Genomic DNA, 15437 nt, shown 5'->3' with positions numbered 1-15437 from the left:
AGATATTTACAGACTACGTGGCCTAAAGCACCCTAATTCCTTTTTGCAATAATTCACTTCATGTTTACAACTGGGTAGGCAAAGTCATTAAAATGGGCAATCATTAAGATCAGTGTACATAATGGAATAGTGATACTAGAATATCAGTCAGGGCTACGAGATTAATCCTGATATCTCTATGGGATCTCATTTCTAAATGACAAGGATTTTGCCGCAATATCATTGGGGACATCAGCTCATCAAAACAAGTGCCCCTACTTGTCATATTTGTGAATGTAAGTGTTCCCTAAACACATGGCCAGACCTTCTCAAGAGAGAAGTCTTATAAGGACAAATGGAAAGAAGTGTTGCCAAAATACGACTATGGCTGTGCAAAAGGGTAACCTTGCAAATTTATATAGTCGCCCTAAACACCATCACAAACTGCTTTATGACAAAGATTTAAAGGCCACGAAAATGAAAGCAGAAACGTTCCACTACCTGGCCAAACAGACAAAGAAATATGCAAGTACAGTGAGGTTGATCATTCTCATGGTCAGTATCAGAATCATGAATCTAAAAACAGCAGCAGCATTATGTTTGTTTGTTTGTTTGTTTCTGTCTGTACCAGGAAAATGAGTAATAATTGAAAAAAATCAGAGGAGAAACCTGTACCACACTGGCCTGGTGCTCCACATCTTTGTGCCCTGATATAGGAAGAGTGGATGACTTTTCCCTTGATGGCCCTTCCAGATATTAAAAATTGTCTATTTGACATTCGAACTGGTCCCTGTTATTTGAATTTTACCATTATCACTTCAGAGAGTAAAATAACCCAGTCAAATAAATAACTGCCTGTTGCATTTTTAATTTTCATATATTTTCATTTTATTAGCAAACTCAATGCAATTTTTATTTTTCATCTGAACGATCAATCCCATGGGGGGATAATGGCTGTTCCTGGATGGGAGGTAAAAGGTAATGAGTTTTCCACACAAAAGCCAAACTTTTCTCTCTCTGCTTCATCGATAGAATGCTAATTAAACCGATAAACAGCAAGAGTACCTATATCTGCAGACCAGTGGGGGAGACATCTTAACCTCTGCCACCACAAATGAAACTTAGTCATGTGACCCCCAGGGGTCAGGGTAGGTGTACAGTTCGGGGTAAGTCTAGGGTTTAGTAACAGGAAAGCAAAATACAAACTCTGTTCATGAAAATAACACAAACAAAACAAACTTCTGCCATGAAGGTCATGTGACTTCCTGTCAATTGCAGACACAGTAGTCTGTCGTCTTGTCTGCTGCTCGGTCCATCTCATCTACAAACAGGATGAAGGAATGCAGAATTCCTTTAGTTGAGCTATTTAGGGTAAACAACCTCATTTTTTTTGTGTTGGAGGGTGAATATTGTGACATGAAAAGAAAGAAAATGGATTTTGACATTAAGGGTGTGCCCATCCAGACAATCAACAGATTGTCCAGGCAGCACAGGAGTGATGTCAAAAACTCAAGCCAAGTGAAGGTGTACACACTATGACGTAAGGCATGACACCTTACACAGTGTTTGCACTGACAGTATTTGTATCAATTTATATTCATTTATACAGTGACAGTCAATATGTGAAACTCCCTGATACATAGCAATGAACCAAAAGGATATGGGTACATGATAAAAATGATACATGTCTTGTGTGTCTGATTAGCACAGATCAAATAGGCCCTGCTCACACCTGGTATTATCATCCAACTGAAACAATCTGAAAAAAATTCCACAGCCTTAAACAAACTTTACGTGTCCTCAGATCAGAGCACTGTGACCACATGGAAATGTGCCACATGTGGCCACATTCTTTAATGGTGTGAACTCGAATTTTAAATTGTTTAAGACACACCTCACCAGTTAATGTCCAAGAATACATACCAAGAAACCTGCAAACAGCGGTGTATTATTAAAATGTCTGCCTAGGTGAAAAGCCCATAGAGAGATCATGATCGTGCATACAATATCTTTGGCAGCTTGGTTTGTCAAGAACACGTAGAGGAACAGACTCTATATCCCTGTGAGTTCTCTCTTTTCTTTACTTTCAGACAGATGAACATGGGGAAAGTATCATGGCATTCCCACTCCCACTCCCATAATAAGTCAACCAAACTTAACCATCAACCAATCACATTCTCTCTCCCCGCTCAAACAAATGTTAACATGGAAAGATTATCCAAAAAAGGTACAATTCCAAAAGACTCCTTGATAGATTGATAATGTCCTTGATAGACATCAATGGGGAAGTTGAACAAATAAACATGATTCACCTATGCACAATTTCAATGACAAAGTCACGCGCATCTCTTGTAATACATGCAAACTGCAGTCCCGTCAGTTTCTATTTGTCTGCAGCCCAGAGAAGTGAGGTCCAATCACACGCGATCACAGGAGATGCAAGTAGAGACACATTTTAAAGCCATGTGTGAACAAGGATGAGAGAGCTGTCCACCTGTTATCACATCATTGATGTGATAACACAGAAATGTATGACTCAAGTGTTACCACAGGTTAATGTTTTATTTAAATTAGATCTTAAAAATCTCAATAGGGCGACTCATTTCAGGGAATATACCATCGCTACAGAAATAGGTAACAGATTAAAAATGACTGGAGTTATATCATGTATTTTGTGTCATTTTATTTGTCAAGCTGTCCTTATATACAATGACAAATTTTGGTTAGCGGGGAAATGATGGCCCAAAATAGTTAAAATACCTCAATAAACATCTTTGCATGTCACCTGTTTGTAACCATCACGAAAAGACATAAATGATGGATGGAAAGTCAGTTGCCCAGTCTCCTTCAGTGAGGGCTGTCAACTCTTTACTTCTTGTATTTACTTCATTGTGTATTAAGTGACAAAAGATGAAGACTACAAATGGAAAAATGGATTCTTCACAAAATAGGCAGCCATTCCATCAGAGCGGACTCACTCAGGCTGTTTATTTATTTCTTCATGGATATGCAATATGGCTTTGTGGAGATTACTTCTTGGCATGAATGCAGTGTTTTATCGTCTAAGATTCATTCAAGTTTAACCATGCTTCGTATCGTCTATTTGGGAAGTCTCATGGAATATTGGTAGATTCTGACACCAGCTTGTGCAGTGCCCAAGCGCGTCTTCATAAAGTTCTTTGAACTGACTTGATAGTATTGAGGGGGTTGAAGGGATTGTGGCAATCCCATCAAAATGCGAATTTATTGAGTCCCAGTGTGCCGGTCCTGTAGCCAAACGTGCCCATGAGGCTGGTGTGATAAGTGGAAATATCCGGTGGCTGTACTTAGGTTCACAGTGACATGATATATGTAGGTGCACCCAAGATAAGGAGCGATCAATTCAGAAGCGTCAAAAAAATCCTATAGCGAGGTAACTGTCTTTTCCTCCTGAAAATATTCTCTCAAATCAGAATAGAAGGGGTAATTGGAAGAATACTTCATGCGATACAGAATACAATGTTAATCTCTCTCCCTACTCAAGCAGATTCCTTGTCAGGTGATCAGGAGATCAGGAGATATACTTATACTAGATTTTTCTGGGAAGATAAATAATCAATCCAAAGAAGAAGAAATTGAATCTAATACTCACAGAAATTAAACAAATTTGTCTGAAGAACACCTCTCATGCTCAACCTGCTTTGAATATTATAACTGTCCTCGGACAGAAGCTTAACCCATGTCCTGGAATTATATCACTGTCTATAGTCAGAAAACCAAGCAAACTAGTGCCAGCGTGCCTGGTGGTGAAGAAATATGCGAAATATAGAATCGCTGTTGGAGCTGCTAATCCGCTACATTTTCAAAATGATGTAGTAAAAGCAAAACAGAATGCATTTTCATCAAATTTCATTACCTAAGAAAATACTTGGGTTTTACGTTGTGTCCAGCTTTGAGTGAGATGTAATCTACAGCTTGTTGTTTCTGCCCTTTGTGAACAGACTGCAATCATTTTAAAGGTCAGAAGAAAAACTAAGATCTCCTTTCTTCCCTCAAGCCAGACTACAGTGTTGTTTTTATTGTCAAAAATAACTGATTTTCCTTTTTTCTTCCACATTTTTTCAGTCTAATTTCCCCATGATTGATGTGTAGCCTCACATCAACCTTCCCTTGTGTGACAATGATGGAATCAATAAACTAATTTGCGGAGATCTGATAGAAATCTTCAATTGATAAAAGGAGGAAAAGCTGCTAAGATGTGTCAGCAAAACATACTTCTTTCCCTGAAATCCCAGTTTGTGGATTGTAAACTATCAAGACAGCCTCAAGAATTAGAGAATATTTTTAAGTTGCACTTTAAGGAAATTAGATGGTGTATTTGTCAAAATCGTCTTTTTATACATCCTCTATATCCAGTTCAGTGAAATGTTCATATAATTTCAGTAACCATGTGGAATCTAATGTGATTCTAATGTGGAATCTAATGAATGTGCAACCTAATTTGATCCATTAAAATCAAACTGCCAACAATGCTGCCACACCGTACTAATAATGTTAAATTATGATTGACATGGTTTCTCTAAATAGAGGGGCAGAATATGAGCTCTAAATCTCATAGATTCATTAAATTTGTCACTCTGTGCAGCCAGTGCTTAATGTGTGAACGCTAGATAGTGGAGTTGGCCAGTGGCAAGTAAGTGACACTCTTCAAAGGGATGCCGTGAGAGCGCCGCATTGTATGGGCTCTGCATTATGTTTGTTTCTTTGCCCAGCCAAGCTGAAGCAATCCTTCTAAAAATCTCCCCTGTTGAACGCCAGCTCACTGGGTCCCACTTGGATTGTGGGACTCTGCCTAATAGAGTCTGACATTTACTAACACACAATGGCATCAACTTGAGTTCCAGAGCAACATAGCGATCTGTGACAACAACTCACCACACACGAGCATAATTTGCACAGAAAAATACCACTTGATAAACTGCTTTCACCTGATATATCAGACAGTATGTTTGTCCTCAGACAAAAGAGTACATAAATAGAGATGATGATGTCAGTTTTGGAAAATTTTGAATACTGATTATATATATATATATATAATCAGTATTTCATCATCAATCATTACTAATTGGAAGAGAAATTATTATGTAAAAATAACTTGGGAAACCACGATAAAGATTATGTACTTTCATATTTGAAGCTGCCAACTTCAAGATGACACAATAAGAAGCACACATGGAATCAAGGAGGAAAAAGGACTGAACGCTCCCAGGCACTGAAATAAAATTACTATTTAGTAATTTTTTTTAATTATAGTACTATTTATTTTGATACTTAATCTAAATATTTCTACTTTTACTGAAGTAGAAAGTGGAGACTTACACAAGTACTATTTCATCTGGGTATTTTTACTTCTACTTAAGTAAAGGAACAGCATTGTACCTCAAGCCGTAACAGCAACCAGAACACACACCCTCACATGGCTTCCCACTCACTGACGTGGCCATCTCAATCTGTAAGGAGACTCAACCAAGCAAATGTAGCACAAGGGCTTAAACTGGAGACTTCCATGATGGTTCATCTTTTCAGGACATGTTTACTTTGTTTGCTTTATAATTAAAATCAATTTAAGTTTATGGGTGGGTGGATGTATACTGCATAGAATATTCAGAGTCAGGTTACCTGAACTGTCATGAAAAAACCTCTTCCATTTCAAATCAGCTCCCTGTCACATTGTTTACTCATATGTCAAAATATAATACTTAATAGTCATCAAACCACACATCCCTCCTTTAGATGCTGTCCCTTGCTGACAAAATGTCTTGCTCTCTTTCACTCTCCCTGCGGCTGACAGCTCTCAGGGACAACACAGCTCAGAGCTTGGTGATTGATAACTGCTTATAATTTATGTTGGGCAGGATCACATAAACCTGGCATATGCTACCATGCACACACAACACAAAGGAGATGGATAACTTCAGCTTCTAGGTTTGATGTCAAATCATTTCATATTTTCTTGCTTTTCATATTTTCTTGCTTTAGTCTAGAAACACTCGAACACATAAAGCCTATACAGAGGATATGAACCAAAGTGTTGAAATGCTATGTTTAAACAAAATTATATTGAACATTTTGAAATCCTGTGCACTTTAATTTGAATTGGACAATCATGTATGGCAGTATGGTGGTGCAGTGGTTAGCACTGTGGCCTCACAGCAAGAAGGTTCTGGGTTTGAGTTCCGGCTGGAGCACAGGATCTTTCTGTGTGGAGTCTGCATGTTCTCCCTGTTCCTGTGTGGGTTCTCTCTGGTACTCCAGCTTCCTCCCACAGTCCAAAGACATCAAGAGGGGATGAGGCTGATTGATACTCTAAATTGACCGTAGGTGTGACTGTGAGTGTGAATGGTTGTCTGTCTCTATGTGTTTGCCCTGCCATGAACTGGCGGTCTGTCCAGGGAGAACCCCGCCTCTTGCCCAAAAGAAGATGCTGTGTTAGGCTCCAGCCCCCCCCCCCCCGCCCCCCACGGAAGAAAATGGATGGATGGATGGAATCGTGTATGTTTTACAACTTCTGACACCAATCAAAGCACAAACTTGACTCACCAGATGGTTGGCGATTCAGATCCCTCTACTTCTAGATAATCAGACTTCTCTTCCATCTGAAATTCAGTGAACACCAAGGAGATGGTGTCCCCTGGATCAGCCAGGATGGTCCACTTGCATTCCCCACTGCTGCCCAGTCCTCCTGCACCTCTGCCAGCACCAGAAGAGTCACCACTGGGCAAATCAAAGCTTGAGATGAACCCACTTGGGCCCCTCAGAGTGCCACCGCATGTGTCCTCCGCTGTCAGTCACCAAAGAGAAAAGCAGGGTGGTGAGGCAAAACAGACACATGGTCTACAGTTTATTTCAGTTTGTACCCAAAGTTCAACATATGCTGTAGGCATGAAACATCTGTAGCTGTCCCTTCAGATAAATACGACCCAACGAAGAACAATGGGAAAGCTGGGGAAGCTCAGCCATTTTCAAACATGATTTTATTTGATTTTCACACGAAAGTGATTTATTCTTGCGTCTACAGGCAATTCCAGTTCAACTACGGGACTGCTAACAATCAGAAAAAACTATTAAATGGTTGGTTGAATTTTTGTCATAATGACTACGAGCAGGACCGTTTACAGATTAACTGTGTCTGTTTCCTTCAATGCAATCACTAAGTAAGAGGAATAGTCCTCACAATTTCTTTTGTTTTTATTTTCTCTTCCTTCCATCCAAGAGCCAGTAATTCATCAGTGTGTCCTCTGAGGCCCTTCGTGTTTCAGGAAACAAGTACATAATGATTAACAGGGTTTATAACACTGAAACTATACATTTATTTTTCAAACATAAAGAGCATGGCACATTAGTTAATTGTTAATACAGTTTATCACCCTTGCTCTCTTTCAACCCACATCATTTCCCACCCTTTCTTCTATCTCCATCTCAATTTTTCTTCCTCCAGCTCCCTCAGATCTTTTTAGATCATTCAAAACCATCGTCTTTTTTTAAAGAACTCTGATGATAGTGGGGCTTTCATAATTTTCATAACATGTAAGACTTGTATGTGACACTTAGATGTGCCAGATGAACTCTTTGATGACTCGGTGTGCCACTCAGGGATGCCAAAGCTCCCAGTCTTGGAATGTTCCTCTTCACTGTATTGCACAATTGGTCAAGGAACAAGCAAATGAGCATGTGAAATTCAAAAGAAGATAGAGAGAAAAATGAAAGTGGAGGATAAAGCAAGGGCTACTACTGTAGTTGGCTTGATCCGTGTCTTTTGGCACATTAGCACAAGCCCAGTATTTGATCAAAGTCTTGAAAGGGTGGGCACTGATGGCAAAGTGATCCTGTGTGAGACATCAGTGGCATCCAAAAATGTATGATTCATATCAAGACTTCCATTTTTAGGCTACACCAAGGGCAGGCTTTCATTTTTTTTAATGCTCCTCGCATTGAAACAACAAAAACACATCCAATCTTTCGATGACAATCATCATATTCTTCTTCACTGCATAAAACCTAACTCTAGATTTCCATATATTCTCTTAAAAAAAAAAAAAGACACACCAAAGAGAACCTAGTAGATTTGTAGAGTGATTGGCTATAGGATGAAATTCTACTAAAATTAAAGAATGAAAGAATCTGAGCAAAAGAGTAATATAACTTTTAATGCTTGATAACATTCAGGACAGTGTAAAGTGTAGGGGCCATCAAGGCAAAGAGAGAAGTGGTGGAGAATCGTTAGATAATGACAGAGGGGGCAATTATAGGAGAGAAGATAGAAAAAGAGATGATAATATGTAAAAGGGAAGTGATGAGAGACTGAGAGTAAGACAAAAAAGACAATGGGATGCAGACATAATGTAACAAAGATTGGGTGGACCTGAGGAAAGATTAAGGAGACAGAGCAGAAAAGAGCTAAGAAATGTGAATAAGGTGATACCACATGATAATATCATTATCACTTCAGTCCACACCCGAACTATGAAGCTCCACCTTTCCACACTGATAACTTCCCACATCAGACTGCTGCCAATCAATTTGAATGGGAGTTTTAGGGACACATTATATAAAATTAAAGAATCATCCACATGGAGAAAGAACAATAACTTCAATGATAAATATATGAGTATTTACACAGGTGAACAATTGTGTTTAGTTTGCAGTGATGCCGAACACCTTCTGTAAGCTCCAGTTGTGTCAGTGGCAGCTGAGGAAAATGGAACAACATTATTTTAATGCCTAAGTAGAGGGATATAATGTCAATGGATAAGAATTCAACAGTGTCATGAAAGTAGTGATCTTCCAAAGATAATTTTTTTACGAGTTAACAACAGTTTTATTTCCTGGTGATCATCCAAGATGACATCAGTTAGGAAAAAACAAACTGCAGTGACCCCAGCAGTGACAAAGAGCAATTGGCAGTTTATCTCAGTCAAAATGACATTTTCATAAGGATAAGCAGCCTGATATGACAGCATATACTGTAAGTAATATTTACGTATTTGATAAATCCATTCATTAAGTGATTGGAGTAGAGCACTTAAAAAAAAACAATAACTATAAGATGCAATCCACATTGACTGCCCCTGTGTGTGTGTGTGTGTGTGTGTGTGTGTGTGTGTGTGTGTGTGTGTGTGTGTGTGTGTGTGTGTGTGTATTTATGTGTGTTGTACATTTGGGACAGATATTGATCGGTTGTCAGTGTTTGTATGATTTATCGCTAATATGAACATGATTCACCATTGTCTTTGTTGTAGACTCCATCTTCCACTTAGAACATTTATTTAAACTATATTATTGTTTTGGTTGTCATTCTAGGTGTCAATGGCTCTTAAGACTGAGTTATATGATGGATTAAAGGCACTTCACGATGACTGAGGCCCCTTGTGGTTCTCTGGATATTTTGTTATGCAGAACAAAGTGCATCCATGCATTACACAGTAAATCATGGGCCAGCAAACTACTGTCAGTAACTTAAAGAGGTTTCACGGCTTGAGAATTTTAAACAGCTTTAGCAGGAAAATATCTTAAAAGTTCAATATATTTACATGCAGCGGAGTGCTCCACAATATTTCATTGGGATACCAGGCAGCATTTGAAGTACAGTTTGCCTACAAGTTTTTGTGACGTAAAAGAGGAACTGAATGCTGCACAATGTGTTCCTTTGCAAATCTTTAGAGCATGCACTGGATATAAAGACAAAGAAGGATCTGTCTCTTTTAAAAATGGTGGCAGTGGGGAAAAAAAAGATGGTGGTAAGGATTAGAGATGCTTTAGCTGAGCTGATTTACATCCCCAGCATCAGCAATCTAATGCTACTTGAGGAGGGATTAAGCCTCTCTCCCCTTGACTTTGATCAGATATATAACACTTGTCTTTCTACTTAGAAATATTCACCCCTTTGGTAGGAAGGGACATGCGTATGATTTTCTACACTACCAAAGGTTTTTCCTTGTAATAATTCTTATGTGTACAGTAAGTCCCTCGTTTTCCTTGCTGCAAGTCATGTAAGACACTGATAGACTTGAAAAATAGTAAAGAGGAATTCAAATTATGAGTGAAGACAATTACATTAAGGTAAGTGTAATAAAAGCTTCCCGATAAGTTTTTTTTTTTTCTATAAGTTGTCTAAAACCACACATGGCCACACATCCACCACCATTATATTAAAGTCAGGCCAAAGTCGCTGGGTTCTTTAATGTGCCAAACCTTAATCAGGCAACAGTTACAGTGCTGCTCAAGGAAGGACATGGTTGCCTGTTGTCATAAATCCTATGTAGGCATGTATCACAGTAGCTTGCTGAAGATGTGCTATACAGTGGTCCCTCGTTTATCGCGGGGGATACGTTCTAAAAATAACCCGCAATAGACGAAATCCGCGAGGTAATCAGCTTTATTTTTTACAATTATTATACATGTTTTAAGGCCGTAAAACCCCTAACCACACACTTTCATACACTTTTCTCAGACAGGCATTAACATTTTCTCACAGTTCTCTCTCATTTAAACACTCTCAAGGTTCAAACTTTTGCAGATTTAAAAAAATAAGTACAATATTAGTAAATGAAACCAAAGATCAAAACCTGTTTTCAAGCCCAAACATTTTTAACAAATTTAATTTTAATGATCAATCTACGAGGTTTGACACATAAGTAATTATTACCAGTAACTCACGCATATTTCCCAGTTCCTCTGACGGTGCCTCTTTGTCCTGGCGCTGCTCCGCTGTAACGTCTTTTTCCTCTGAAGGCCTTGGTGCAAGTTTTCTACCCGAAACCAAGTTTTAAGCTTTTAAGTTTTAAGTAGAAAACTTGCAAACATACAGCACTTAAAAGTCACACTGCTAGCGCTTGAACATTTATGTAAATCTGGCTAGCCGACCACATTCTGTACTCCCTTCGCTAATCAGGACGCAGAACACATGTGCGGTCCTCCCTTAGCCAATCAGGATGCAGAACACAATGTGCGCTGTAAAAAAAAAAAAAACATGCAAATTACACTTAAAAAAATCCGCGAAACGGTGAGGCCGCGACAGGTGAACCGCGTTTTAGCGAGGGACCACTGTGTGTGTGTGTGTGTGTGAGTGTGTGTGTGTGTGTGTGTGTGTGTGTGTATACATTTTGATTCATATATATATATATATATATATATATTTATATATATATATATACACACACACACACACAGTGTATATATATATATATATATATATATATATATACATATACATACATATATTGTTTTGATTCCCAATTAGTTGGTTTTAATGTTAAGTTGCCATAACACAGTACTGTTCCGTCCTCCACCGACTGGAAATGACTGGAAGGAGAAAGGTTTTTCTTTTCTCTGATCTAATTTTATTGATGTTTTCGCTGGTGGCTTGCAGCAAAAATGAAGAGTACCAAGAGACAATGTTCTTATATCAGCATTCTGTCCCTTTTTGCTGTCTCGCTGCCTGTATGAATGAATGTCCAGAGACATTTCAAATGGAGGGAATGGAAATGGGGCTGCACGGTGGTACAGTGGTCAGCACTGTGGCCTCACAGCAAGAAGGTTCCAGGTTCAAGTCCCAGCTCGGGCATGGGATCTATCTGTGCGGTGTTTGCATGTTCATTCATGTTGCATGTTCTCTCCAGGTACTCCAGCTTCCTCCCACAGTCCAAAAACATCAAGAGGGGACGAGGCTGATTGGATTCTCTAAATTGACCGTAGGTGTGGCTGTGAGTGTGAATGGTTGTCTGTCTCAATGTGTTGGCCCTGTGATGGACTGGTGACCTGTCCAGGGTGAACCCCGCCTCTTGCCCTTTGCCGCTGGGATAGGCTCCAGCCCCCCCCCCCCCCCCCCCACGACCCTTAACAGGAATAAGCGGAAGAAAATGGATTGATGGAATGGAAATGACTCATGGGATGGTCAGTAGTTACAACTCACAAATTGATAAATTAATTCTCTATCTCACAGCCTTCCTACTTGAAGATAATTTTGTATCTCCCTAATACAACCATCTACTTACCTCTCACTGTTTCTGTCAACTTTTCAGGATCTATGTTCACCTTCAGAGGGACAGGTATGACAAACATGTTTGCTATTGACCTCAAAGGGATAAATCCTCACATTTGCATGGCTTCAAAATTATTTCACAATGGTTATTGAATTAGGAATGTTATTACTATTGGTAAGGTTGGGCGATATGATCATGTATCACTGCAATAACTTGCTACCTCCAAATTTAATATTGTAACATACTATTAATTTGTATGTTTTGGATAAATCATAAGACTAAACATCAAAATATTTTTTAAAGAATTAAACTTGGGACTTCAGGTGGTGTCATGACCAAGGAAACAGCCTAGAAAAGAACCTCCTGTCCAAAGTTAACATTTTGAGCTGACAACTTGATTTTAAGTGAGTATTTCAATATTTTCAATATTTTAACAAATTAACAAAGAGCTGATTCAAGATGAGGAAGGCCACTATGTGATAGTAGTGGGAACAGCAGAGAACATAAAAGTATTGAATATATATGCTCCCAGTGAATACTATCCTAATTTTTGAAGCAACTTGCTCTTCTACTGGAAGACAAAGGTAAAAGGATAATCCTGATACAGGGAAATTTGACTTGTACATCAGAGAGAAATTTGGACAGGCTGCCTTTAGATACTGGACCCACAACTAAAAAAAAGTACAACACTTAAGGGGATGATGAATGAATAATGTTTTGTAGATGTTTGGCATTCTAATCACCCGAGAGAAAAATAATTTACATTTAAATCTCAGATGCTTGGGAACTATTCTAGGATAGACTTTTTTGGAATTTAAAAAAAAAATCGAAATAGAGTTGAGGACAGTAAAATAGAGCCAATCACGATTTCAGTTCACAGTCCAGTTACATTCAAGGTATGTATGGGATCAGATGAGCACTTTAAATGTTGGCGAATTAATGTCTCGTTATTTACCGACTCTGTGCTCCAACAGGAAATGCGGAAGGACCTGATCGATTATTTGTCTAGGATAGAGTGTTTCTCCCTCCACATTGTGGAAAGGGCTAAAGCTGTGATGAGAGGAAAGATCATAGATCCTCCAGTGTAAAGACACAAAGGTTAGAGGATCAACAGAAACTTCAGTCAAAAATTAATAAACTACAACAAGAACATAAACAAATGAGAGACAGAAAAAAAACATAATTACTTCAGGAAGCCAAACAAGACCTAGATTTGCAGCTTACTTATAAGGCAGAGGGAGCACTCAGGTTTATTGGCAGAGATTGCAGATTTGGAAATTGGAAGTAGGCTGCTGTCCTTCCAGCTGTGCTAGGCCCAGTAGGGTCGAGTGGTACACAAGATGGTACATCCTATAACCAATCAGCTAGCATTAAAAAAATAAAAATAAAAATGCTGATACGTTTCTAGCCAACTATAAAAAGTTTTTGACGATCAAAAATTAGATAGGCCCCAGAATTTCTGGTATAACTAAATACGACCAAATTATCTAATGAAGAGGATGTGGGATTGACAAGGCCAGTCACAGAAACTGAAATAAAGAATTCATCCTTAAACTTAAAACTGACAAATCTCCAAGAACCAATGGATTTCCCAGAGAATACTCCAAGACATTTGAACGATTTACCCCATTGCTGTGTAAAGGATGTAAATCAAATCAAGTCAGTTTTATTTGTTTGTCACCAAATCGCAACAAAAGTTATCTCATGACACTTTACAAGTAGAGCAGGTCTAGAACCACACTCCGTTAATTAATTTACACCCAACATTTCCTCATGACCCTTAATGGATAACTGGTATAGAAAATGGATGGATGGATGGATGGATGGATGGATGGATGGATGGATGGAATTCTCCATGAGAAAGCACATCTTGCAACAGCAGTGACAAAAACCTTCCTTTTGACAGGAAGGAATGTCGAGCAGATCCAGGCTCAATGGGGAATGCCATTTGCTTTGACCGATTTGGGGGGGGGCGGGGGGGGGCAGGAGAGTGGAGCAGAGATAAAGACAGATAGCGGAAAAAGACAGATATACAGAAGGACAGAGAGGGGCAGAGATAAAGAGGGAGATGAAGGGGAAGAGAATGATGGGCGGATGGGGATTTGAACAGGTGATGCCAAGGTGGCACTTGATCCTCTTCAGGTCTGTAGCCTCCTCCAGCGGCAGCATCAGTCAGAAATCTGGGAAGTGGGGAAGCACAAAGGCTCCAGGGAGGAAGACGAGTTAGTAACACATATGAGTATAGGAGGACAGAAAGGACAGAGAGGAGGAGAGAGAAGCCCAGTGCACCATGGGAGATCCCCTGGCAGTCTAAGCCCATAGCAGCATATCTAAGGGCCAGCCTAAGCCAGCCCTAACTATAAACTTTATCAAAAAGCAAAGTTTTAAGTCTGCTCTTAAACATAGAGAGGGTGTCTGCAAACCGGATTGAAACTGGGAGGCATTTCCACAGGAGGGGAGCCTGATAGCTGAAGGCTCTGGCTCCCATTCTACTTTTAGAAACTCTAGGGACCACAAGTAACCCTGCGAGCAAAGGGTTCTAGCAGGATAGTAGGGGACTAAGAGCTCTGTCAGGTATGAAGGTGCCTGATTGTTGAGCACTTTGTGTATGTATATAACTGCAATAGAAATGGGAGATCCACCTAAATCTTGGTCAGATGCTATAATAGCAGTGATTATGAAGGCAGCAAAAGATCCCACACACGATTGAACTTTAAGTTTTCTATGCATGGATCTGGAAATTTTAACAAGCTATTATTGGGCAAGTCAATTTACTGTTATAACTCAATGGATAAACATTGACCAGGAGATAGGATGGGTCTAAGCAGAACAGAAGTCAGTACAAGGAGTTAGTTCATAAGTTTTACCTTTCCTCACTGCAAAACTCTGGAATAAACTTAAAATAGAGAATGTATGAATATCTCCAGGTATGGGATACCTTCAAAAAGAGATTGGGGGAGCACTCGCATTTTCTTTTTTTTATTTTTTTTTATTTTAGCACTCACATTTTCATCAGCTGTGCCGCTGGTGGGCAACACAGAATTTGTCACGTCAGTGTTGGAGAGCAGGTGCAAGCAGTGGGAGCACAACAGCCTACATACAATCAACCAGTTCTTTGAGGGCAGTGGAATAAAGTCATTTTCCAAACTACAAACTCAATTTGCACTGGCCCCTAACGATCTGTTGCGTTACCTACAAGTAAGACACTACATCCAAACCCATACAGAGTGGCATAACATTAAAAGAGAACCAAAGGGCATTGAAAGATATTTATAAGGATAATGGATAAACACCTGCCAACTAAAAACCAAGACTCTCATATTTATAGGAGGTTAATGGCTGACATGGCAGAAAATAACTTCAGCGTAAAAGAAAAATGGAAGCAGAGCTAAATGTGATGACTGAAGACAGGAACTGGAAGACGTGTTTGAATAGCCA

The 15437-nt window shown here is 39.3% G+C and overlaps 1 protein-coding gene across 4 annotated transcripts in view; it reads right to left on the bottom strand.

The window, feature by feature from the left end:
• Window positions 1-15437, bottom strand: part of LOC147253765 (CUB and sushi domain-containing protein 3-like) — a 246750-nt gene that overhangs the window by 179725 nt on the left and 51588 nt on the right. For all 4 annotated transcript variants that reach the window (XM_086219046.1, XM_086219048.1, XM_086219049.1 and 1 more), the window contains exon 5: window positions 6559-6799. In XM_086219046.1, coding sequence (XP_086075172.1) covers window positions 6559-6799 — 241 coding nt within the window. The remainder of the gene's footprint in view (window positions 1-6558; window positions 6800-15437) is intronic.

Source organism: Aulostomus chinensis, chromosome 11, assembly GCF_037954235.1.
Source record: "Aulostomus chinensis isolate RoL2024-O1b breed Wild chromosome 11, RoL_Achi_v1.0, whole genome shotgun sequence".
NCBI classification, from domain to species: Eukaryota; Metazoa; Chordata; class Actinopteri; order Syngnathiformes; family Aulostomidae; genus Aulostomus; species Aulostomus chinensis.
Note: the sequence above shows the minus strand (reverse complement) of the source record. Positions and strands in the feature narration are given on the sequence as shown.